Source organism: Chiloscyllium plagiosum, chromosome 2, assembly GCF_004010195.1.
Source record: "Chiloscyllium plagiosum isolate BGI_BamShark_2017 chromosome 2, ASM401019v2, whole genome shotgun sequence".
Classification (NCBI taxonomy): Eukaryota; Metazoa; Chordata; class Chondrichthyes; order Orectolobiformes; family Hemiscylliidae; genus Chiloscyllium; species Chiloscyllium plagiosum.
The window spans coordinates 3263038-3290691 of NC_057711.1; the positions used below are offsets into that span (position 1 = coordinate 3263038).

General features: G+C 43.7%; 1 protein-coding gene across 4 annotated transcripts in view; it reads right to left on the minus strand.

Annotated features, from left to right (window-relative positions):
- Positions 1–27654, minus strand: part of LOC122556501 (pikachurin) — a 110477-nt gene that overhangs the window by 61906 nt on the left and 20917 nt on the right. For 3 of the 4 annotated variants that reach the window (XM_043703216.1, XM_043703225.1, XM_043703207.1), the window contains exons 7-9: positions 17328–17494; positions 15482–15547; positions 923–1032 (exon numbers count right to left, since the gene is read on the minus strand). In XM_043703216.1, coding sequence (XP_043559151.1) covers positions 923–1032; positions 15482–15547; positions 17328–17494 — 343 coding nt within the window. The remainder of the gene's footprint in view (positions 1–922; positions 1033–15481; positions 15548–17327; positions 17495–27654) is intronic. The other variant, XM_043703235.1, reaches the window with a different exon arrangement.

Here is a 27654-nt window from a genome sequence, read left to right on the forward strand (position 1 = left end):
AAGTTACAGGATTTTGACTTTGTGACAGTGAAGGAACAGCAATCAGTTTCCAAGTTAGGAGGGAAACTTGTAGCTGATTGTGTTCCCTTGTATCTGCTGCCCTTGTCCTTCTGGATGGATGTGGGTCATAGGTTTATACGATGCTGTCTAAGGGACTTTGGTGAATATCCAGAGTGTGCTTTGTACACACTGCTGCTACTAAGCGTTGGTGATGGAGGGAATGGATGCTTGTGGATGTGTTGCCAATCAAGCAGGGTTACTTTGTCCTGGATAGTGTCGATTCTTGTAGATGGTGGTCAGCCTTTGGGGGTTCAAGAGATGAATTTCTCACCACAGTATTCCTGGTCTCTGACTTGCTTTTGTAACCACTGTATTTATATAGTGAGTCCGGTTCAGTTTCTGGTCGAAGGTAACTTCCAGGATGTTGATTGTGGGGTATTCAGTGGGGTAATGCTGTTGACCATCAAGAGGCAAAGATTAGATCCATATTCATTGGACATGATCATTATCCGGCCCTTGTGTATGTGAATGTCACTTTGCCACTTTTCAGCCTAAATGTGGATACATTGCATTTGGACATGGTTAAATTCAGTATCTGAGAAGTCATGGATGGGGCAGAAACACACACACAACCAAATATGGGAAAGTGAGGACTGCAGATGCTGGAGATCAGTGTTGAAAAGTGTGGCGCTGGAAAAGCACAGCAGGTCAGGCAGCATCTGAGGAACAGGAGAGTCGGCATTTCAGACATATGTCCTTCATCAGAAATTCACATTCGGGCTTATGCCTGAAATGTCAATTTTCCTGCTGTTTTCCAGCCTGATCTGCTGTGCTTTTCCAGTGCCACACGTTATGACACATACATGTATGTATACATAAGCACGCACAAACAGGCATACACCATCTCCACATGCTTTCTTACCTCCTCGATGTAAATGTCAAAGTCTGAATCATCGACAGTGAATCCAACAATATCATCAGTGTCCATGGTATAGCGTTGCCCAGAATGGCCACTGCCCAGCTCCTCTGCACCTACATCGTGTAAAACAGGAATGCATCAGATATCACAGCTCAAACTACTACAACCCTACCCTACACAGCTTCCACCCTCATCCAATCCCAAGGAGGGAAACACTTTCCACCTTCACCACCAGCGGGCCAAATTGTCAAGCCATGCAACATCTGCCCAGATGTTAACACAGCCCAGTTATTGAGCGAGGAGAATGAAATGAGCTGAAGCAGTCAATCCTGTTCATTGTCCCCGGATGAATACAATAATCTCAGAAGCTGTGTAAACAGAAATGCCAGGTTGCAAGAAACCCATGAGAGTGACTAATTCAGTCTGAACATTCTCTCAGTGTTGTTGTGCTGACTGGGAGGGTGGTGAGCTCAGTTGGCTGGATGGCTGGTTTGCAATGCAGAATTTACATGGGAACAGGAGGAGCCCATTTGATCCCCTGACTGTGTGCTGCCATTAAGTTGAGTCATGATTGATCTATAACTCAATTCCACGTAGACCACAAGAAGTGGGAGAGGAAGTAAGCCATTTAGCCCATCAAGTCTGCACCAACATCCGTTGAAATCATGTCTGATATGATTATTCTCAACTCCACTTTCTTGCCTTATCCCCACCACCTTTGATTCTCTTACTGATGAAAAATCCATTTCACTCATGAATATTCTTCCTAACCCAGCCTCGACAGCCCTCAGAGATAAAAAGTTTCACAAATTTACGACCCCAAGAGAAAAAGATTCTTCCTCATGTCTGTCTTAAATGTGTTCATGCTGAGATTGTGCCCTCTGGTCTGAGACTATTTTCTACCTTTGTCCTGTATCCATTCATACCCTGACCCAATGAAAATCTCAGTTTTTGAATTTAAAATTAATTTCTTAGCATCCACAGCTGTTCAGTGGAAGCAAATTTCAGATTCCCACTGAGAGATTGTTTCCTGGGATTTCTCTTGCCTGCTATGGCTCAGTTGTCACAATCTTGTCTCAGAGTTTGGATAGTCAGGAGCTGGTTCTAGGCAGTGTCCTGGCTGATATTTATCTCTGAATCAACATTAAAAAAAACAGATTCATGCTTTGCTATTTACGGGAGCTTGCTATGTGCAAATTGGCTGTCACTTTTCTTACATTATAACTGGTGGCTATAGTCTTCAAAAGTACTTCATCGGGTGGCACGGTGGCTCTGTGGTTAGCTCTGCTACGTCACAGCACCAGGGACCTGGGTTCGATTCCAGCCTCGGGTGGCTGTCTGTGTGGAGTTTGCACATTCTCCCTGTGTCTGCTTGGGTTTCCTCCCACAGTCCAAAAATGTGCAGCTCAGATGAATTAGTCAGAGTAATAGGGTAGGGGAATGGATCTGGGTGGGATACTCTTTGGAGGGTTGGTATGGACTTGTTGGGCCAAATGGCCTGTTTCCACACTATAGGGATTCTATGGTTGGTTGCAGGACACTTTACAATGTGTGATGGTTGTAAGGAGTGCTATGTAAATACAAGTCTTACTTACATTTACTCCAGAGTATTGCATTTCACTTAGTCAGCCTCCATCTTCCACTTCACCATAAACTTGAAATCATCTAAAATTCTGTATCCGAATTCACACCCATTCACACATCTCCTGTGTTTACTGAATCTGATCTATAGTGGCTTATGGTTGAAAAGTGTGGCACTGGAAAAGCACAGCAGGTCAGGCAGCATCCAAGGAGCAGGAGAATCGACGTTTCATCGACATTCCTGATGAAGTCAATTCTCCCTCTCCTCGGATGCTGCCTGACCTGCTGTACATTTTCAGCACCACACTCTCCAATCTGATCTCCAGCATCTGCAGTCTTCACTTTCTCCTACACTGGCTCATGGCCAACCAAGTTTTAAAATGTTAACTTTTATATTTAAATACCCCCATGTCCCTTCCCATCCCTATCTCAGTCACCTCCTCTGAGCCCTCTGTTCTCCTCTCATTCCACACTTTGTAGTGCATTCCTCAGTGTTAAATGATTGACCATCATGCTTTCAGCTGCCTTATCTCTAAACTCTGAAATTCCCTGCTTCCCTTTATTCTATGGTGCATGATTCTAAAACTCTTGCTTTCATCTGCAGCTAATTTGTAAACTCTATCTCTTTAATAAGGCTTTTGGACACCAATATTAAAATATCCAGATTGGGCTCAGTACCAAATTTTGTCTGATAACCACTCCAGTAAATTACTTTATTTTGTTCAGGGTGCTACATGAAACAAGTTGATGTTGTTTTAATTTTATGGCTCTGTCCTGCCATTCTAGATTGTCCCTCAAATCCCCCAAAACATTTTGAATTTTATAAATTATTCTAAACGCCTCAGTTAGATCTCCTTGTGATCTCCCAAACTCAAGAGGAAGCTCGTCTAGTCTACACAATGTGTCCTCATAATTGAGCCATAATTAAACACTGCTGTCATTCCATTGAGTCTAATCATTGACATCCTGTCTCGTAAGGGCAATGTTTGTCACTGGCCACCCGGGTGTTTTCCTATCTTTCTGGTGGTGGAATTTGAATAAAGATTCATGCACTTTGTGTCTTTCACTGCGTCTCACACCTGCACACACACACCATGGGTGCTGGGGAAAAAATAAGCACTACCGCACTTAGGTGATAGTGTGAGGGGAAAAAAAACATCCTATCTCGTTAGGAAACACTGGTGCTCCCTGTTGCTAGCCAGAAACCAGAAGATAGATCTCACAAGCACAACAGGGATCAGTGAAGAAAGAAGATAAGTAGGTAAGGTTTTATATAGTGACAAAAATCTCGAGCAGCACCAAGAGCTAAGGAACAATGACTGGATACGAATGAGAAAGGCTGAGTAAGGTTGGGTTGTTTTATTTGGGGCAGAAAAGGTTTGGGGGGTGGGGGGACCTGATAGAGGTGTATAAGAGGGACAAAGACAATGTGGGTATCAACTATCTATTCCTTTCAGTTAAAGGGTCAATAATAAGTGGGCTTAATTTTAAAGTGAAAGGCAGGAGCGTTAGAGGGGTTTGAATTTTATTTTCTTTCACCCAGAGGGTGATGGCATCTGGAATTCACTGCCTCAGTGGGTAGTTGAGGTGGAAAACCTCACAACCTTTAAAATAAAACTTGGATGAGCACTTAAAATGTCATAACATTCAAGGCCAAGTTGTGGCAAATGGGATGACTGCAAATAGGTCAGTGCAGACTCGATGGGCTGAAGGGACTCTTCTGTGCTGTATCACTCAACGAGATGCAGATTCGAGGATGGACATGTGGAGTAATGAAGGAATGACCAGATCAAGAACTAGCACATCAGGGGGTCAGGAAAGATTGTGGGAACACCAAAGAAAGTAGCAGAGAAGATTCTTAAATATTACACAGCCCCCTGCTGGGGAGAGAGGTGGGGAAATATGGCAAGGAGAGAGATGAGGATGGGAGAAGTTGGAAGAAGCAGAAGAAGAAGATGAACAGGACAGCCAAAGACCAGATGGAAAGATATGGAAAATATGGGATTGAAAGAGAAATGGGTGACTGACAGGAGGAGATAGAGAAGGGTGATAACCTTGCTTGGGGGGTGTGGTAATCCCCAGTCAAAATAAGAAATAGATAGAAGAGAAAGAAGACACTGATTATTCTCAAAGCAACTGGAATAAATGGGACCCAACCCAGTTGATTTCACAGGCTGGAATCTACATGAAAGCATATTTAGCCAAGTTTTAAACAACCCCCTGCATTGTGTTCCAATTGAGACGAAACAAACATCAACAATATGTTTCTGAAATAGCAACATGACCCAAGGCATCTCACAGAGTTCTCATTAAAACAGGGAGACATGCATCAAAGGAGATTTAAGGAGAGGGTGACAAAGATTTGGCCAAAGTGGTTAGGTTTTAAGAAAAGACATAAACGTGAATAGAGAAATGGAGGGGGTTAGAGCGAATACCAGAGCTTAGGACTCAGACCGCTGAAGGCCCGGCCATTCATGGTAAAGGGAGTTAATGTGGGAATTTCAAAACAAAGAATTGGGGCAGCGTGGTGGCTCAGTGGTTAGCACTGCTGTCTCACAGCACCAGAGTCCCAGCTTCGATTCCAGCCTTGGGCGACTGTCTGTGTGGAGTTTGCACATTCTCCCCGTGTCTGCGTGGGTTTCCTCCAGGTGCTCCGGTTTCCTCCCACAGTCCCAAAGATGTGCAGGTCAGGTGAATTGGCCATGCTAAATTGCCTATTGTGTTAGGTGCATTCGTCAGAGGGAAATGGATCTGGGTGGGTTACTCTTCGGCGGGTCGGTGTGGACTTGATGGGCTGAAGGGCCTGTTTCCACACTGTAGGAAATCTAATCTAATCAGCAATTTAGCAAATCTTTGGTTTGGAATCACAACGCCATATGATCTGGGTACTCAGCATAACTCTCAACATTACTGACTCACCTTATTCATTTCCACAGTCCCTTTTCCTTTCCATATCCCTCCCAAGTCAACTTCTCACCAATACCCTTCATTCCCTTGATTTCCCCAAGAACAAATTGAATGATCTCTTGACCCCATTGACCAGAATCACTTTCATGTCATTCACTGTTAACCTTGTCCACATCTAGACTGCTGCTTAATTAATAAAACCTACAGCCGGGAACACTTCCTTCTGTTGTTGTCCCTCACCTAACGGATGCAACCTGAGATTTATGACTGGATAAACGCTTCCTCAGAATATACCACCCAATCTTGACTTGCTTATGACCTTCCACAAGAGTCATGTACAATGTTGACCACAGATGAGGCCATTCAGCCCACTATGCCCATATTAGACTTCCCTTTGCTAGTTGTTTTGCTAGTTCACTTAAATGTCCTCTGGTCACTGTTGCCAGTGGAAACAGTCTCAAATATAACCTCACATGGGCAGGAACAATGTTTGCAGTTATTGTGAGAAGGAGGTGAAATTGATCCCTGGTAGCAATTAATCAAATGCCTTTCCTCCAAAGTCAACAAAGGAGAAAGTCTGACACATGAGTGAAAAGATTGATTCTGATCGTGTCCAGACAAATGTCACCTCCTCTAAGTTTCTCAAGTGAAGTAATTGATAACTGGTTATGGTATGAGCTAATGATGTCGATCATGAAGAATGCTCAAAGTGGAACCAAACCACAAACCACGATCAGTGAAGGGGGAAGTTGCTTAGATTTATATTGAATACCGGGAGCAGTCCCAGAGAATTAAAGAAACACTGGTGTTGTACCTGAGTCTTTGACTGTCAAAAACCAGATTGAGGGAGTTAGGAGCTTGTTTGCCTTTGATTAGATTAGATTAGATTACTTACAGTGTGGAAACAGGCCCTTCGGCCCAACAAGTCCACACCGACCCGCCGAAGCGCAACCCACCCATACCCCTACATTTACCCCTTACCTAACACCACGGGCAATTTAGCATGGCCAATTCACCTGACCTGCACATCTTTGGACTGTGGGAGGAAACCGGAGCACCCGGAGGAAACCCACGCAGACACGGGGAGAATGTGCAAACTCCACACAGTCAGTCGCCTGAGGCGGGTATTGAACCCGGGTCTCTGGCGCTGTGAGGCAGCAGTGCTAACCATTGTGCCACCGTGCCGCCCACTAATGTTTGTTGATGGATAAATAGAGGGAAAAATTGAACAGCGATTACAAATCCAAGCCAGTGATTGTATGGAGAGACAGGTTGGGCCTGATCACTTTGACTATCAGAAGGCAAACACTGCTCAGGAAATCTCTCTCTAAACCTCTCTGTCCCTCTACCACTCTCTGCTCCTTCCATTAAAGAGTTCCTTTTTGACTATGCCTTCCAACTGCATCCATCTGGGACGCAGCATCTTTTCCACAATGATAATGCCAAAGATGAAAAATAACATTTACAGGGGCCAAAGGAAAAGAACTGTGGGAGAATGGGACTTACAGAGAGTTGCTTTTGGCCAGAGCTCTAGTATGGACAGGATTGACTGAATGGTCTCCTTCTCTTCTGTAACTATCCCATGATTCTATAAAAGTATGCTATAAATGCACATTCTCGTGAGAAGGTCTAAATCAAAGGAGTTGTGTGACTGCACAAAATGTTGTTGTGAGGGTTGTAGTAAATTGGATGATAATTGGATGAGAAAGAATGAACTGTCTTTAGATGACAAGAAACAGACAAAAAGGATTATTAAGGTCAATGGTATTAACTTGATCACGAAAAGTTAAACTGGTGGATGACTTGGTGGCTGCATTTGGTAATGTGCTCAGTGCATGTTGTTTTACTCACACTGTTTAGAACCATCTCTTTAATTAGGAATTGGGCTGATTTCACTTACCCTGGACAAAATGATCCCGAGGCCAAGTATACAGCTTACCTGAATTGTAAACCCAACCTTCGCTGCCTCCCCATGCTGAGACCATTTAGGAGAAAGGAGGAGAAAGTGAAGTTTGCAGATGCTGGTGAGTCAGAGTCAAAGAGTGTGTTGCTGGAAAAGCACAGCAGGTCAGACAGCATCCAAGGAGCAGGAAAGTCAACATTTTGGGCAAAGACCCACCTTTGCTCTATGTAAAAAGAGAATTCATATGGTGGAGCAGATTTAATGGCTGAATGTCCTACTCTGGGACACATGCACTAAACAACCCCACCACCCTGTGGCCGATCATTTCATCTCCCCGTTCCACTCCTCCAAGGTCATACAAGCCCTCTGCCTCCTCCACTGCCAAATCCAAGCCACCCGACGCCTGGAGGAAGAATGCTGCATCTTCTGCCTTGGGACCGTCCAACCACACAGCATCAAACAGAGAATAATACAGCGCAGTACAGGCCCTTCGCCCTTCAATGTTTTGCCGACCAGTCATACCAATCTGAAGCCCATCTAACCTACACTATTCCATGTACGTCCATATGCTTGTCCAATGACGACTTAAATGCACTTAAAGTTGACGAATCTACTACCGTTGCAGGCAAAGCATTCCATACCCTTACTACTCTCTGAGTAAAGAAACTACCTCTCACATCTGTCCTATACCTATCACCCCTCAATTTAAAGCTATGCCCCCTCGTGCTCACCGTCACCATACTTGGAAAACGGCTCTCCCTGTCCACCCTATCTAACCCTCTGATTATCTTATATGTCTCTATTAAGTTACCTCTAAACCTTCTTCTCTCTAACGAAAACAGCCTTAAGTCCCTCAGCCTTTCCTCGTAAGACCTTCCCTCCATACCAGACAACATCCTAATAAATCTCCTCTGCACCCTTTTCGAAGCTTCCACATTCTTCTTATAATGTGTTGACCAGAATTGTACACAATATTCCAAGTGCGGCCGCACCAGAGTTTTGTACAGCTGCAGCATAACCTCGTAGTTCCGGAAATCGACCCCTCTATTAATAAAAGCTAAAACACCGTATACATTCTTAACAACCCTGTCAACCTGGGTGGCAACTTTCAAGGGTCTGTGCACATGGTCACCGAGATCTCTCTGCAATTTCTACACTACCAAGAATCTTACCATTAGCCCAATACTTTGCATTCCGGTTACTCCGACCAAAGTGAATCACCTCACACTTGTCCGCGTTAAACTCCATTTGCCACCTCTCAGCCCAGCTCTGCAGCTTTTCTATGTCTCTCTGTAACCTACAACATCCTTCGTCACTATCCACAACTCCACAGACCTTAGTGTCATCTGCAAATTTACTAACCCACCCTTCTACGCCCTCATCCAGGTCGTTTATAAAATTGATGAACAACAGTGGACCCAACACCAACCCTTACAGTACACCACTAGTAACTGGACTCCAGGATGAACATTTCCCATCAATCACCACTCTTTGTTTCTTTCAGCAAGCCAATTACTGATCCAAACTGAGATATCTCCCACAATCCCATTCCTCCACGTTTTATACAATAGCCTAGTGTGGGACACCTTATCGAACGCCTTGCGTTCCATATGCACCACATCAACCGGTTTCCTCTCAGCTACCCATTTGGTCATCTTCTCAAAGAACTCAATGAGGTTTGTGAGGCACGACCTACCCTTCACAAAATGGTGCTGACTATCCCTAATCAAATTATTCTTTTCTAGATGATTATAAACCCTATCTCTTATAACCTTTTCCAACACTTTACCAACAACTGAAGTAAGGCTCACTGGTGTATAATTACCAGAGTTGTCACTACTCCTCTTCTTGAACAGGGGAACCACCAGTCTATCCTCCAGTCTTCTGGCACTATTCCTGTAGACAATGATGATTTAAAGATCAATGCCAAAGGCTTGGCAATCTCTTCCTTGGCTTCCCAGAGGATCCTAGGATAAATCCCATCCGGCCCAGGGGACTTATCTATTTTCACACTCTGCAAGATTTCTAATACCCCTTCCTTGTGAACCTCAATCCCACCCAGTCTAGTAGCCTGTATCTTGGTAATTCTCCTCGACAACATTGTCATTTTCTAGAGTGATTACTGTTGAAAAATATTCATTTAGTGTTTCCCCTATCTCCTCTGATTCCCCTCACAACTTCCCACCACTATCCTTGATTGGCCCTAATATTACTCTTGTCATTCTTTTCTTCCTTAAATACCTATAGAAAGCCTTAGGGTCTACCCGGGTCCTATCCACCAACAACTTCTCATGTCTCCTCCTGGCTCTTCTAAGCTCTCTCTTTAGGTCTTTCCTGGCTACCTTGTAATCCTCAAGTGCCCTAACTGAGCCTTCACATCTCATCCTAACATAAGCCTTCTTCTTCCTCTTGACCAGAGATTCCACTTCCTTCATAAACCACGGCTCCCTCGCTCTACAGCTTCCTCCCTGCCTGACAGGTACATACTTATCTAGGACACACAGGAGCTTTTCCTTGAATATGCTCCACATTTCTAATGTACCCATCCCCTGCAGTTTCTTTCCCCATCCTATGCTTCCTAAATCTTGCCTACTCGCATCGTAATTGCCTTTCCCCCAGCTGTAACTCTTGCCCAGTGGTATACACGTATCCCTTTCTATCACTAAAGTAAACATAACAGAATTGTGATCGCTATTACCAAAGTGCTCACCTACTTCCAAGTCTAACACCTGGCCGGGCTCATTACCCAGTACCAAATCAAATGTGGCTTTGCCCCTTGTTGGCCTGTCTACATACATTGTCCTGCGCACACTGGACAAAAACTGACCCATCTATAGTACTCGTAGTATAGTGTTCTCAGTCAATATTTGGAAAGTTGAAGTCCCCATGACAATTACCCTGTCTCTCTCACTATCAAGAATCATCTTTGCTATCCTTTCCTCTACATCTCTGGAACTATTCGGAGGCCTATAGAAAACTCCCAACAGGGTGACCTCTCCTTTCCTGTTTCTAACCTCAGCCCATAGTACCTCAGTTGTTGAGTCCCCAAACATCCTTTCTGCAACTGTAATACTGTCCTTGACCAACAATGCCACACCTCCCCCTCTTTTACCATCTTCTCTGTTCTTACTGAAACATCTAAATCCTGGAACCTTCAACAACTATTCCTGTCCCTGCTCTATCCATGTCTCTGAAATGGCCACAACATCGAAGTCCCAGGTACCAATCCATGCTCCAAGTTCACCAACCTTATTTCGGATGCTCCTGGCATTGAAGTAGACACACTTCAAACCAACTTCTTGCTTGCCGGTGCCATTTTGCGTCCCGGAAACTTGATTTTGGACCTCCCTATTCTCAACCTTTTCTATACTCGAACTACAATTTTGGTTCCCATCCCCCTGCTGGATTAGTTTAAACCCACCCCCAATAGCCTTAGCGAATTTCCCCCCCAGGATATTGGTACCCCTCTGATTCAGATGAAGACGGTCCTGCTTGTAGAAGTCCCACCAACCCCAAATTCGGAGATTTCAGCAGTTTCCTCAACTCCCCTCCCCCCACCATATCTCAGATTCAATCCTCCAACTCGGCACTGCCCTCTTGAATTATCCTACCTGTCCATCTTCCTTTCCACCTATCTGCTCCACCCTTTGCTCTCACCTATCACCATCACCCCTCCACCTGCATACATCTATCGCCTTCCTTGCTACCTTTCCCCAGCCCCACCCCCTCCCATTTATCTCTCAGCCCCCTTCCCCTCCCCAAAACATTGACTCTCCATCTCCATTTGTGGGTGGAACGGTGGCACAGTGGTTAGCACTGCTGCCTCATAGCGCCAGATACCCGGGTTCAATTCCCACCTCAGGCGACTGACTGTGTGGAGTTTGCACATTCTCCCCGTGTTTGCGTGGGTTTCCTTCCACAGTCCAAAAATGTGCAGGTTAGGTGAATTGGCCATGCTAAATTGCCTGTAGTGTTAGGTGAAGGGGTAAATGTAGGGGAATGGGTCTGGGTGGGTTGCGCTTCGGCGGGTCGGTGTGGACTTGTTGGGCCGAAGGGCCTGTTTCCACACTGTAAGTAATCTAATCTACTCGGATACTGCCTGACCTGCTGTGCTTTTCCACCACCACACCTTTTGACTCTGACTGTCCAGCATCTGCTCATATGTCTTATAGTCTTTAACAACCTCAGGATATTCTAAAATCACTTTTCAGCTAACCTCTGATGTTATAGAGTTAGATTTTCAATAGGCATTAGGGATCCTGGTTGAGTCGGGAAACACTGCTTTTGCTGGAGAAAGAATTGTCTTCTGCCTTCCTGGACCCGAAAGATTCTCATGCGGTTTCTGGCAGGTCAGGGAGACCCTGAGTACACAGCACACAGTCTCTCAGGATTCCACATTCCTTATTGTGAACACCACAGGAAATCTGAATTTCCTGCAGCATGTTCGTTGCTGTGTACTGGTATGGGTTTTGAAAAATGTAATAACACATACACCACCATGGAAAGTTTGTGATTGGGAAAACCTTATTGAGAAGTTGGGAACATTCTGAAAAGTGAACTTGAAATGCTTTTGAGATCTTCCACTGTCCCTATGAGAGGGTTGATTATTATGTAGATGTGATTTACTATAGACAGCCAGCCTGTAAATATTGATGAGGCTAACTTTAGATTACAGGAGGATATAGATAGACTGGTCAGATGGGCTGAGCAGTGGCAAGTAGAATTCAATGTGAGGTGAAATATGGGCAGGACAAACAAGGCAAGGCAGCACAGTACAAAATGAACAGTAGGACCATGAGAAGCACCAAGGATCAGATGGATCTTAGTGCGCATGTTCACTGGTCCCTTAGGAAATCAAGACAGTTGGATAAAGTGGTTAAAAAGGCATGTGGTATACTTGCCTTTATTAGCTGAGGCATAGATTTTAAGAGCAGGGTGGTGATGCTGTGACTGTGTAAAATATTGGTTAAAGTATTGTGTGCTGAACTGAAATTTACATCGATAGGTGGAATGTGATTTCAGTGGTGAGGGTTCAGAGCAGATTTACCAGGATGTTGCCTGGGCTGGAGAGTTTTAGTTATGAAAGAGATTGGATAGATTGGAGTTGTTTTCCTTGGAGTAGAGGTGATTGAGGGAGTACATGATTGAGATGTGTAAAATTATGGGGTACGTAGACAGGGGAGAACTTTTCCCCTTGGTGGAGGGATTGGTGACCATAGAGTTAAGATAAGGGGCAGGCAGCTTTGATGTGATATGAGGAAAATTGTTTTCTCCCAGAAGGTGGTGAGAATCTGGGATTGTTTTCCTTGGAGTAGAGGTGATTGAGGGAGTACATGATTGAGATGTGTAAAATTATGGGGTACGTAGACAGGGGAGAACTTTTCCCCTTGGTGGAGGGATTGGTGACCAGGGAGCATAGAGTTAAGATAAGGGGCAGGCAGCTTTGATGTGATATGAGGAAAATTGTTTTCTCCCAGAGGGTGGTGAGAATCTGGGACTGACTGCCTATTAGAGAGGCAGAAACCCTCATAACATCGAAGAGGTTATGGGCACACGAGGATATGGGCAAAGTGCTGGACAATGGAATTAGAAGAGGAGAGTGGTTATTTATGATCGGCATAGACTCGATGGGCTGAAGGGCCTTTTCTGTGCTGTAGATGTCAAAGAGCCTATAACTGTAAGTTGACTCCTACATTGATGAGAGAAAGTGAGGGCTGCAGATGCTGGAGATCAGAGCTGAAAATGTGTTGCTGGAAAAGTGCAGCAGGTCAGGCAGCATCCAAGGAACAGGAGAATCGACGTTTCGGGCATGATTCCTGAAGAAGGGCTTATGCCCGAAACATCGATTCTCCTGTTCCTTGGATGCTGCCTGACCTGCTGCGCTTTTCCAGCAACACATTTTCAGCCCTACATTGATGAGCATAATCTAATACTCTCATGCTTCGTGTACTTTTCTAGTTGTCAGAAGTGCTATAATACACGTGAATGAACTAAAATAAAATATCCTCTTAGCCTCTGCTGTCATAGTCAGTACTATGATTTAAATCAACTGACAAAGATTAACTTCCCTAATCCCTTTGGCCCAACAAGTCCACACTGACCCTCCAAAGAGTAACCCGCCCAGACCCATTCCCCATATTACCTTTGATCAATGCACCAAACACGACGGGCAATTTAGCATGGCCAATTCACCTGACATGCACATCTTTGGATTGGGGGAGGAAACCCACACAGACATGGGCAGAATATGCAAACTCCACACAGACAGTCACCCAAGGTAGGAATTGAGCCCAGGTCCCTGGCACTGTGAGGCAGCAGTGCTAACCACTGAGCCACCATGCCAGCCCTTAAAATTGAAAGTAAGACATTACTGGGCTTCCTCCCTTCAGTGACTCATAGACATTGTGCTCTGAAAATAAATGGAATTATCATAGTGTCAGTTGCATCAGTTTCAATGTAGCTGGAAGCTATTATTATGACAGTTGTAGCCATTCTGAGTTTCAAATGCTTATAGATAACTTGGCAGGGATGTTTCCAGGAATGATACAAACTTTTAAGAGGTTCAAATGGTACCTTTGGTTGGTTAATTGTTTGTAGTAGGGTGATCTGAGGGGACATGGGTGCGTGTGAGTAATAAGATTTTAGGGCCTGTAAAGGAAGTTAAGAACTGGGCTGCTGCAGTGGAGAACAAGGCTCAACCCCATACTGTGTTTACTCATTCCATCACCGCTTACAACACGCACAAAAATCAAAATTCCTGGGCAAACTCACACAGGAGTCAGGTGTATATTTTGGCAGGTTAAAGTGCAATAGGTCTGGTTTTCCTGAGCCCACAGGAAAAAAAGTTGCTCAAACTCATTGGTGTAATGCAGAAAATGTGGCTGACAATTTCTACACAGCAGACTCACATAAACAGCAATGCAACAATGACCAGATACTCTGCCTAATGATGTTGCTTGAGAGATAAAAACTCAGCCACGATACTAGGGAGAATCCCCCACTCTGCTTCAGTACAGTGTCATAGCATTTTACATCCTCCTGAAAGGGCAGCCTGGTACTCAGTTTAATGTGTGATCTAAAAAGACAACACTTCTGACAATGCAGCACTCCCTCAGTACTGCAGTGAAATGTCAGCCTGGATTATATGCTCACATCCCTGGAATGGGACTTGAACCTGTGATTTTCTGGCTGTAGAAGTGTTACTTATTGAGCTACAGACCGGGGATCAAACAGTCAATATGGTTGTCTCTGAACCACAGCCAATCTCTGCTTTAAACCAGCTCATCTGGCAGAGTCTGAAATCAGAATGACTGTTTCACAGATGACAAAGCTGTTCAAAACCCTTTAGTTTTCCTTCCCTCCACTATCTGTGGCTTCCGACGACCAAACCTTGCATCCATTTTCTTGTTTTTAATAAGCATATGGCATGTGTGCGTCTAATTGCCTCCAAATGTATATCCACATCCTGGCAAGCCATGTGTCATGCAGTTCAATGTGAATTTGATTGAGTCCATTCCCTCCCATGCTGATGACAAGCGAGGAGATGAGGGTTAGTGGCCAATGCTGCATGAGGGTGTTTGCTGTGAGAATGTGTGTGTTTAAGAACGTGGTTGTGTGTCTGGTTGTGGGAGTGTCTGTGGGTGTAAGTATATGAGAACATGTGTATATGTGTGAGGGCAAGAGATGCTATGCGTGTGTTCATGTGTTTTTGAAGGTGAGCATTTGTGCCTCTGTGAGCATGTGTATGCGTGCGTGTGCACGTGTATGTGTGTGTGTGAAATAAAGAGAGAGACACACACAAAATGTTTCTGTTTGTATGTATGAGATTGAGAGTGAGAGAGATTGCATGCCAATCCATCTTTGCGTGAGAGTAGATATTTGTGAAACAGTTTACTTGGGTATATGAGAGTGAGTGTGTATGAAAGATTGGGTGTAATTTTCTCTGTGTCTCTGACAGAGTGTGTCAGTCGATATGTGAATCTGTGTGAGAATGTGTGTGTCTGTGAGACAATATATTTGTGCATGTGTGTGTGAGAGCAATAGAAAGAGTGTGTGTGTCAGAGTGACAAAGAGTGTGTGTGAGATAGAGAGAGAGTGCGTGTGTCTGTGTATGATGCTGGGTTAGCGAGCTGGAATGATGGTGCACTGATGATCTGGGATGCAGCCTATACCTGTGAACCTGTACCCAGAGTCCACTTCATAACGGAACACCCGCTCTGTAGAAACCATCCAATCGTCTTGTCGTCGACAGGAAAGAAAGCATTCATTAGCACAAACATATCCCGCATTCCACAACCACCAGTGCACTCCACCCCTCCCTCATCCTGAGACTTTTTAATCATCCATGGGTCATGGGTGTCACAATGGTGAGGGAGTGTCTGTGTTGTGATAGACAATGAATCCCATCTGCATAAGGAGCAGACAAAATTATACAAAAGAGTGTACTGATACTGTTACAACCACAGAACCATAGGAACAGGACTGAGCCACTTAACCTGTCAAACCTGCTCCTCAACTCAGACAGATCATGGCTGACCTTCAAACTCAAAAGAGTGTTTTTTTACACCGCCCTTGTTTCATTTGCAAATCACTTTGAAATCTAAGCCCTTTTATTCTTCTTTATTCATTCACGGGATGAGGGCATCGCTGGCTAGGCAGCATTTAGTGCTCATCCCTAATTGCCAGTTAAGAGTCAATCACATTGATGTGGGTCTGGTGTTACAGGTAGGAGAAAGTGAGGACTGCAGATGCTGGAGATCAGAGCTGAAAATGTGTTGCTGGAAAAGCGCAGCAGGTCAGGCAGCATCTAAGGAGCAGGAGAATCGACGTTTCGGGCATGAGCCCTTCTTCAGGAATGAGGAGAGTGTGCCAAGCAGGCTAAGATAAAAGGTAGGGAGGAGGGACTTGGGGGAGGGGTGTTGGAAATGCGATAGGTGGAAGGAGGTTAAGGTGAGGGTGATAGGCCGGAGTGGGGGTGGGGGCGGAGAGGTCAGAAAGAAGATTGCAGGTTAAGAAGGGCTCATGCCCGAAACGTCGATTCTCCTGCTCCTTGGATGCTGCCTGACCTGCTGCGCTTTTTCAGCAACACATTTTCAGCTCTGGTGTTACATGTAGGCCAGATCAGGTAAGCATGGCAATTTCCTTCCCTAAAGGACATCAGATAGATTTTTCCAACAATCGATTCATGGTCACCATTAGATTCATAATTCCAGATATTTATTGAATTCAAATTTCACCATATAACCTGGCAGGATTTGAACCCGGGCCCCCAGAATATTACCTGGATCTCTGGGTTAACAGCCCAGCGATAATACTACTTGGTCATCGCCCATCGCCTCCCCATGTTCCTTTTATACAAAAGAACAGTTTCTCTGTTTCTAGTTAATCCAACCCACTCAGGATTTTGAAAATCTCTGTCAGATTCCCACTCAGCGTTTTTCTCTTTAGGGAGAACTGTCCCTCCTTCTTCAATCTATCCTTATCACTGAAGTTTCTAGTCCTTGGAACTATTCTTGTAAATCACTTTTGCACACTCTCCAATCCATTTCTGTTAATGTTTCAGCCACAGCTGTACATGATACTCCAGCTGAGATTGAACAATTATTTAGTATAAGTTCAACATCATCTCCTTGCTCTTGTACTCTACGTTCCTACTGGTAAAGTTGAGAACACTGTATATCATTGTTCACAATTGTGGTATAACTATCTTCAACATGATTCCTAATTCTTAGTTTATTTCCTCATTGCTGGCAATGTTAGGTGTGTGTGTGTTTTTTTTTCCAAATCCTTGCTGTGGCCAGGTTTGCCAATTTGCAGACTTGCAGCTAAAAGTCACGATGCTGTCTGCTCTGCAGTTGCCTCGTGTAACTGGAAGCTGCGGAGGTTTTTAGGTCTGTACTGAAATACTCATCCTGTGCATACAGGATGGAAATCCATCTTTCCCTTTTCTACACCAACAGGTTGTGCATCCAGAATCTGTTCTACCCCTTAAATAAACACGGCAGTATTTGAACTAACCGAGTGTCTTGACAGCATTGCTGGGCTCACTGCGTAAACTTGCGCCATGAGCATTGACTGCCCGGACTGCAAACTGGTATTTCACATTCGCTTCCAGTCCCTTGATCAGTGTGGATTCCGATTGGATCTTTTCACCTATCAGTGTCCAGGTGTCATTAAGTTCAGACCTAGGGAGAAAGTCAAGTCAATAAATAAATCTTGGCAGGGACAACACAAGTCATTGTACCTCACATGGTGAGGAGGATGAGCACCAAGACTGAGAATGAGTTAACAATTAAATGGTACAAAATCCCACTGGGCAAGTTTATGGACAAGTAGACGCCCAGAGAATGATCAAAATTCTGTAAGAAGTAACTCCATCAAATGACCCGCTTCACTGTTGCTGGGGCAATTCACAGAAGTCCCTCCCTAATTATAGAATCCTTATAATGTAAAAAGGGGTTATTTGGCCCATCAGGACTGCACTGACTCTTGAAGAGCATCCCACTCAGACCCGGCCTCCTACCCTATTCCTGTAATCCCACATTTCCCATACCTAATCCACATAGCCTACATATTCCTGGACACAATGGAGAATTCAGCATGGCTAATGCACCTATCCTGCACATCTCTGTACTGTGGGAGGAAACCACAGTACCTGGAAGAAATTCACTCAGACAAGGAGAATGTGCAAACTCCACACAGACAGGGTGGAATTGAACCCAAAGTCCCTGGTACTGTGAGTCACCAGCGCTAACGACTGTGCTGCCCCTAATGGCACTGTGGGTTGACCTACAGTGGTTCAAGAAGGCAGCTCACCAGCACCTTCTCAAGGGAATGGGCAGTAAATGAGGCCACACCCCACAAGTGAATAAAAGAAAGGACAAATTTGGAACTCAGTGGTGGGTTGAGTGGCCTCCTCCTGTGGATTCCCAGTCTATGGATTAAATAAATCTGTGATTAAAAAGCCAGTATCAATAATAATGCAAAAAGCATGTAAAAATTCAACTGGACTTTCACAAAAGGAAATCTGCCATCCTTATCTGGCCCAGGCCTATATGTGGCTCCAGACATATAGTGATATCATTGACATTTTCCAGTTTATTCTGATTATTGTTTTGAGTTGTGGTTTGGTTTAACTCGATGCTTTGCCATGCCATTTCAGTGTGAATTTCCTCAGTGTATTTCAGTGTATTTCTTATTGCTCTCCATGTGGAAATTGGAGATTGCTGCTCAGCCCCTGACTGCAGGAAGGTGTGGCTTTCTGGCTGCACTTTCCCAGAACAATTAGTCATAGAGTCATAGAGTTGTACAGCATGAAAACAGACCCTTCAGTCCAATTCATTCATGCTGACCAGCCATCCTAAATTAATCTAGTTCCATTTGTCAGCATTTGGCTCATATCCCTCTAGACATGTCTTATTCATATACCCATCCAGATGCCTTTTAAATGTTGTAATTGTATCAGCCTCCACCACTTCCTCTGGCAGCTCATCCTATACATGCACCATCCTATACCTGCACATATGTGAAACTGTTGCCTCTTAAGTCTCTTTTAAATTTCTCCACTCTCATCTTAAATCAATATCCTCCAGTTTTGGACTCCCCTACCCAGGGGAAAAGACCTTGGTTGTTCATCTTATCTATGACCCTCATGAATTTATAAACCTCTGTAAGGTCACCCCTCAGCCTTCAACTCTCCAGGGAAAGAAGCCCCAGCCTATTCAGCCTCTTTCTTTAGCTCAAAACTTCCAACCCCAGCAACATCCATGTAAAGCTGTAATTCGTCATGAAGAACATAACGATACAACATTTAAAATTAGACTGAGGATGTCTTTGATGTCCAGACAGAGGAATAAATCACATTGGTTAAGGCAATGACTGAGGTCAGGGTGGGGACGGTGTTCTAGCGGGGGTATAGTCAGACAGAAAAGCATACGCCCTACCTGCTTCAACTTGGAAAAATCCCTGTTCCAACACAGTGTGAGGAAACAAATTCACAGACTGGCTCACAATGTGACTTAAAATAGATGAATTGAGTGCCAAATCAGATAAAGGCGAAATGGTCACAGTCCCACTCTCTCATTAGAGATAGAGGCAACTGGTGGTAGTTTAACTTGAGGATAACACAGAGGGGAAAGTAGGCAACTGCAGTGGGGAAAGACCATCTTCTCAGGTCTTTCTGCCAAAGTACAATGAGTTTCCATTCAGTAGTCAGACCCTCTCCTTGGCTCAAACATAAATGTTAATAGTTAATTGTGAAGTAAGATATGACTTTGGCTTTTATAACTGCAGGGAATGTCACATCTAAGGTTTGTTTTTTCTTGAAATAAAAAAAAGCTCTGCAGAACTGCCCTAGCACCTGTGCATGTACAAACAAGTTCCTTATTAACAGAGTATATTTTTGCAATTTAAGAAACTTGAGTGTGACCACACCTCAGGTGAGGGGAGAGATTGAGAAGGTGGGATCTTTACAGTAACTTAATTGAACCCTGCAAACCAGCCATGCAGCCACCTGAGCTAACCCCGCATCAGCAGCAAAAAAAAGAGAAATGAACATAACAAAATTAATATGACAAAGAACCATGGATGCTGAAAATCTGATACAAAAACAGGAATTGCTGGAGAAACTCAGCAAGTCAGGAACATTGGATGAAGAGAAGGATAGAATAAAAGAGACAGAGAAGGATTTTACAAGAAAGTAATTTCACACGTTTTAAAAATAAATCTCCAACAATTAAAAATGAAAGATGGAATGCTTGTTGTAATTTATGGTTATTAGATAATTAAGTGAGTCTCTGACAGCTAATCCAGGATTAAATAAATATGCAAGGACCTTAAATGCTCCAAAATAGGCTCATTGCGTCATGCCAAATGTTAACTTGCTGTGACAGCTTTTGTTTGCACCTACAGACAATCACTGCAGCTTCTGTGTCTGTCTAATATGCTTCACTGGTGAAGCAGACAGTGAGACAGTAACACTGTTTGTGTAACTTGTTATTTCCCTATTCTATCTCCTATCTGCCCCTGCCTGGTGCTGCTTTCCAACTTGCACACAGATTGTGTGGATGGGCATTAACCTCAATCATTAGCTAAAGGGTAAATTATGGACCAAGAACAAACAAAAAAATTACCACCAAAAAAACCTGGGGATTAAAAGATTGAAAGAGTGGATCAGATTTATTCTGTGTTTCTGGAAAAAGTCTAAGAAACAGGAGGGATCGAGCTGGCCAGGCTAAAAGGTGGTGTGATTGGCCGAGAGTGAAGGTTTGGAGGGGGAACATCTTTAAAATGGAATTCTTGACATGGGGTGATACAGTCCACCCTGGCATTCACTGCCCATGGCTTGTTTCTCTGTTTCAGGGGGCAGTGAAAATGAGCCGAGGTATTGATTAAAAGAGCTAGAAGGGTAAACAGCACTCATGTGGAGACACATGTGCCTGTAGTTCTGGTCATTGCAGAAAGAAAGCAATTGTACCAGACTCATTTATTTTCAAATTAAATCCTCTAAAATTTCAGATTGCTAATCCCCGAAAGGAGTAGCTTTTAGGATAATAAAATCTAAAATATAATTTTTACGAGGATGTTGCCAGGGCTGGAAAATTGCAATTATGTGAAAGACGGGACGGGCTGGGCTTGTTCCACTTGGAACAGAGGAGACTGAGGGGAGATTGGATTGAGGAATGTGAACTTGTGAGGCCCTTGGATAAAATGAATGAGAGGGGGCTAGCTTCCTTCGAACGGGGGGCAGGGGAACATATGAACTTTTTGCTTCCTCACTCTCCATGGGAGTTGGACTGGATGATCAGAAGGAAGCGGATGTTGTTCCTCTTTTCAAGAAGGGGAATAGGGAAATCCCTGGGAATTACAGACCATCAGTCATATGTCTGTGGTCAGCAAGGTTTTGGAAAGAATTCCGAGCGATGGGATTTATGACTATTTGGAAAAGCATAGCGTGATTAAAAGCAGTCAGTATGGCTTTGTGAGGGGAAGGTCATGCTTCACAAATCTTATTGAGTTCTTTGAGAATGTGACGAGACATGTTGATGAAGGTCGAGCAGTGGATGTGGTGTACATGGACTTCAGCAAGGCATTTGATACGGTTTGCCATGGTAGCTCATTCATAAAGTCAGGGGGTATGGGATACAGGAGATTTGGCTGTCTAAATTCAGAATTGGTTAGCTGACAGAAGGCAGAGAGTGGTTGCAGATGGAAAGTATTCTGTCTGGAGGTCAGTGGTGAGTGGTGTCCCGCAGGGCTCTGTTCTTGGGCTTCTGCTCTTTGTCGTTTTTATAAATGAGTTGGATAAGGAGGTTGAGCGGTGGGTTAGTAAATTTGCCGATGGCACAAAGGTTGGAGGTGCCATCGATAATATCGAGTGCTATCACAGGCTGCAGCGTGACATAGACAGGATGCAGAGCTGGGCTGAGAAATGGCAAATGGAGTTCAAACTGGATAAATGTGAAGTGATGCATTTTGGAAGGTCAAATTTGAACGCTGAATAAAGGATTAAAGACAGGATTCTTGGCAGTGTGGAGGAACAGCGGGATCTTGGAGTTAGTAGTGCATAGATCCCTCAAAGTTACCACCCATGTGGATAGAGTTGTCAAGAAAGCATATGGTGTTTTGGCTTTCATTACCAGGGAGTTGTGAACACATGGAATGCGTTGCCAGCGGTGGTGGTGGAAGCAGAGTCATTAGGGACATTTAAGTGACTGCTGGACATGCACATGGATAGCAGTGAATTGAGGGTTGTGTAGGTAAATTAATCCCATTTTAGATTAGGATTAATCCTTGGCACAACATCATGGGCCGAAGGCACTGTTCTGTGCTGTACCTTTCGATGTTCTATGTTCTAAGAGCAATAGGCTATTCACCCCTCTCAGCTCTGCCATTTCATAATTTGACTGGAACCTCAAATGCACAGTCTTACTGACTCCTGATATCCTTTTATCCTTAACAAGAATCTCTCTCTCCTTCCAACTTCAACATACTCAAAGTTTTGCTTCCACCAGCTTTTCGGGAAGACAGTTCCAAAGACCTGTGACCATTGGAAAGAGAGAAAAAAGTAATCACTATTGTTTGAAATGGGGATTCCTTGATTTTTAAACTAGATTTTCCTACAAGAGGAAATATCTGTTCCACATCCACCCTGTCAGAATCCTGAGGATTTTAAATGTTTCAATAAAGTCAACTCTTAATCTCCAAAATTCCAGTAGAAATAAGCCCAGCCCAACCTTTCATCATAAAATGCCTCCAAAAACAAAGATGTGCAGGTTAGGTGGATCAAGCATGGGATATGCAGGGACAAGGTCTAGGTTGATGCAGATTTGATGGACTGGTCCCTTTCCACACTATAGGGATTCTATGATTTGATGATTCAGTCAATGGATCACTCCAGTAAACCTTCTCTGAATGACTTCCAATACATTAACATTTTTCCTTTAAAAACCAGGAGGAGGTGGTGTGGTAATACATAGTGTGACTATGTAACTCCTGTCGACTGATGTAAAGACCTATCTCACTTTTATGTGACTCCTGACCTACAGCAAATCTCTCTGGGCAATGAGGGAAGGGCAATAAATGCCAGTCTTGCCAGTGTCATCTACATCCCATGAATTAATTTTTAAAAAATATTCATACACAGGACTCCACATATAGTCTCACCAGTACTCTGTGTTGTGAAAATGTGGGTGTACTGTACTTTTAAGAGAGTTAAAAGCTAGCAGAACTACCTGACAGCACCAAGTGTTCTGAATAAGATACAATGTAGCATGTGGTCCAGCTACTGGGGTAGCTGGTTGCCTGGAGACAAAAACAGATTTGAATTAGGCAAATCAGTTTAAATTATACACTTAAAAATACCAAATTCCAATAAAGTTTGAATTTAGTATATTGACAATCTTAAAAGCCAATGACACAACCAATACTTTGGAGGTATAAGACTGGGGAAAATTGAACAGTTGGGAGGAGAACTGGCATGTCACCAGCATGTAGAGACTGCCTGAAAAATAACTCTCTTAAAGGTACCTTTATTGATCAGTAACCTGTGAAACAGAAATTCCTAAGAAGAAGAAAAGAAGACTGAGGAAAATATAAAAAGAAGATTCAGCTGCTGGCTGGTTTTGAAAGTTTGGATTTTTGGTAAATCATAATCGGGGGGTTTTATCTGACTGGTATTGTAGAAGCGGAAGGTAAAAGATAGGTTAGAGGAAGGAGTTGTAAATAGTTGTTAGTTAATTATTCTCTGTTATACTTTAAGAACTAGGTGGTACAGTGACTCAGTGGTTAGCACTGCTGTCTCACTGTGCCAGGCACCTGTGTTCGATTCGAGCCTTGAGCGACTGTCTGTGTGGAGTTTACACATTCTCTCTGTGTATAGATAGAGTCATAGAGATGTACAGCATGGAAACAGACCCTTCGGTCCAACCCGTCCATGCGACCAGATATCCCAACCCAATCTAGTCCCACCTGCTAGCACCTGGCCCATATCCCTCCAAACCCTTCCTATTCATATACCCATCCAAATGCCTCTTAAATGTTGTAATTGTACCAGCCTCCACCACATCCTCTGGCAGCTCATTCCATACACGTACCACCCTCTGCGTGAAAAGGTTGACCCTTAGGTCTCTTTTATATCTTTCCCCTCTCACCCTAAACCTATGCCCTCTAGTTCTGGGCTCCCCCACCCCAGGGAAAAAACTTTGTCTATTTATCCGGTTCAATTCCCGCCTCAGGTGACTGTCTGTGTGGAGTTTGCACATTCTCCCCATGTCTGCGTGGGTTTCCTCCGGGTGCTCCGGTTTCCTCCCACAGTCCAAAAACTGTGCAGGTTAGGTGAATTCATCTGCCACTCCCTTATTTTCCACTATTAATTCTGCATACTCACTTTCTACAGGGCCAATGCTCATTTTGTTAACTCTTTTATTGTTTAATTATTTATAAAAACTATAGCTATCTGTTTTTATATCCCTGCAAACCTTGCTCTTGTAAACTACATCACCCCGTAACTTGTTCATCATTGTTTTCATGCGTTTTTACATTTTTTCCAAACTTCTAACCTACTCCCTGTCTTTGCGCTTTGCAATATATTTTTCTACAAGTTTGATACTGTCTTTAATCTTTCTATTTAGCCACAGGTGGTGGGTTTGTACTTTGGATTTTTTTTCTCATATATTGGAATGCATCAATTCTATATCTTTTAAAATATTCTCATAAATGTCTGCCACTGCATTGCTATTGGCCTGTCATTTGACTTATCTAATTTACTTCAGCCAGCTCTGTTTTCATGCCCTTATAACTTCTCTTATTTAAACTTCAGACCCACCACTCTCTCCTTCGGTTACATTGTGGTAATTGATACCTTGGGGTGCCTTCACAATGACATGATTAAATAATGTACAAAACCAAGTCCAGTTCTCATAAATAATTGCTCATGCCTTCTATGGACCTGTCAAACAAACACCAAGAATGCTGGAGAAATTCAGCAAGTCTGGCAGCATCTGTGGTGAGTGAATGTTTTGAGTCTGGTTTGCCTCTTTTTCAGAATTGAAAGGTGTTGGAAAATCAGTTCTTTATATACTTTTGACAAAAACAATGGGGAGCAACAGAGCAAATAGTATAGAGAAAACAACAAATGCTGGAGATCACAGCGGGTCAGGCAGGAGGGAAATCAATCTAATATTTCGAGTTGAGATGACTCTTCCCAATGCAAAAGACAAATGGGTTGTTAATAGCAGATAAAGAGAAAAAAATGGTGTAAAATGAGTGTAAATGAAGGTGTGAATGAGAGAGAATTAGACCCCTCTACTAGGTATAAAGTAAATAAGACACTGTGGTTAGTTTCTGAAGTTATTGAATTCAGTGTTAAGATCTCAAGACTGTAAAATGCCTAAGTGGAAAATGAGATGTTGTTCCTCAAGCAGGTGCTGTACTTCATTGGAATATTGCAGCAGGTTCAGGACAGAACTGTTAGCATTAGAGCAAGGTGTTTTATTAAAGTGACAACTGGGAGGTTGGGGTCATTCTTACAGAAAGAGCGGAGGTGTCTGCATTTGGTCTTGCTAATGTAAAGAAGGCTGCATTGTGAGCATCAAATACAGTAGACCAAATGGGTACCTTTGACAGTGAGGAGACAAGAAGTGAATGGGCAAGTGTTACACCTTCTGCAATTGCATAGGGAGATGCCACAGGGAAGTGATGAAGCATTAGGAAGCATGGAAGGAATGGTGCGTGCAGAATGCTGATGGTGGAAAGGAGGGAAGGGGAATGTGTTTAATGGTGGCATCCTGCTGGAGGTGGTGGAAATGGTGGATGATGATTAATTGGATGTGGAATTTGGTGGGTTGGAAAGTGAGGAGTGGAAGGGGGAAGATGGAGGGATGGAGGAAATAGAGCAAGGGAGATGGAGGTGGGGTGACAGAGGGAAGGGAATAGAAGGAGAGGGAATGGAGGCAAGGTACGTGTGAAGACAAAAGGACACACCAAGGAAAGAATGAATGAGACTTGGAAAACGAGAAATGCGAGGATGGAATATGGAGGTGAGGAGATGGAGAACAAGAAGATGAAGTGAGGGGATTGAGGACAGGAGATGGGGAGTGAGGCAATAGGGAGACCAGAGAACAGAGTGAGGAGAGTGAAGGACAGGAGAATAAGGGACAGAAGATGGAGGGCAAGGAAATGGATGGACAGGAAAATGCAGGACTTGGAAGAAGAGTTTCAAATCTGGGTGAATGGGTTGTTGTGACAAAGTTCCCAAATTAACTGAATGGGGCTCTATGTCAGGGATGGCTAGACACTCTGAGCTGATTACTGTATTTCTATTGCGTTATACTTTAATAGAAAGACAAAGGACCAGTGTTGAGAACGTCACGGGTTGAGGTCTCTCTGACTTCCTGTACAGAGAGCATTGAGAGATTCTGAATGCCAACCACTCCCTCACAGTGAGGGGTTTTGCAGCCGGCCTGCTCTTTTGGAGGGCTGTAAATCAGCAGCCACAGAAACAGACAACTTCTTTTACCCATCACAGCCCTCAGTGTTTATGAGCAGGGCAGATTTAACTGCGGCGTGATGCCTGCACAGTGTTCCTCTTATATCTAACAACGCTTTAACAATAACAGGTCAAAGATTATAAAGGAAAAATGCAGGCTGATGCATTCCAGCCAGTTAATTGCCATTCCAGAATATCACAAAAAGAGGCCATTCAGCACGTCAATATGGTGCTTGCTCAGCTTAACCCTATTGTTAAAGTACCCCAGAGAATGATGCAAGTTGGTTCCAACACAGAGTTCAATATCTTTGACAGTTTCTTAACGACCTTGATCCTTGCTGTTGAAACATAGAAACACAGAAAATATGAACAGGAGTAAGCCATTACGGCCCCTTGAGCTTTCTCCTTCGTTCAATATGGTCATGGCTGATCATCCAACTCAATACCCTCATCCCACTCTCAACAGAAAGAGAGTGGGAGATAGGAGAAAGCAACAAGAGATAAAATTGTGGAAATGGGGAGAAGGAAATGAAGAGAAAGAAAGAGGGGAAGAGAGATAAAAAGATGGAGAAAGAGAGAAAAAGGGAGAAAGAAAGAGAGAAAGGGAGAGAGAAAGAGAGAAGAAGAAAGAGAGGGAAAGAAAGAGAAAGAGAGAGAAAGAAAGAACAAACAGAAGGGGTGATCATGAGAGAGCTCACTTCTGTCTTCCAGTCGATGGCCCACTCTTTAATTCCAGTCAAGTGTTGTAAAACGCATCTGGTTGTAATTATCCTGACCTTGCTCAGTTCATGTTTTATATTAAAAATTGGACAAAATAAACAATTCGATGTGCGTGTGTGTGAGTGAGTGAGTGCGAGAGAGAGAGTGTGTGTTTGTGTGTGTGAGAGAGAGAAAGAGTGTGTGTGTTTGCGTGAGTGTGATTGCGTGTGTCATTGTGTGAGTGTGTGAGTGTGGTGTGTGAAGGGACAGGCGAGAGGAAACAGGAAAAGGCAAACATACTGAGCAGCACTACTGACAGCTGTCTGTCATCTTTGCTTAACATCCTGACAAACTAAATTGTTTGAAAGAAACCGACACACAGATGGTAGGAAGAATTAAATGTTTAAGCAGCGTGTTAATAATCTGATAGACTCCCCTCCCCCACTCCACCTCACCTCCAGATTGTATACTCTGGAGATAAAAACAATGACTGCAGATGCTGGAAACCAGATTCTGGATTAGTGGTGCTGGAAGAGCACAGCAATTCAGGCAGCATCCGAAGACAGGCAAAATCGACGTTTCGGGCAAAAGCCCTTCATCAGGAATAAAGGCAGAGAGCCTGAAGCGTGGAGAGATAAGCTAGAGGAGGGTGGGGGTGGG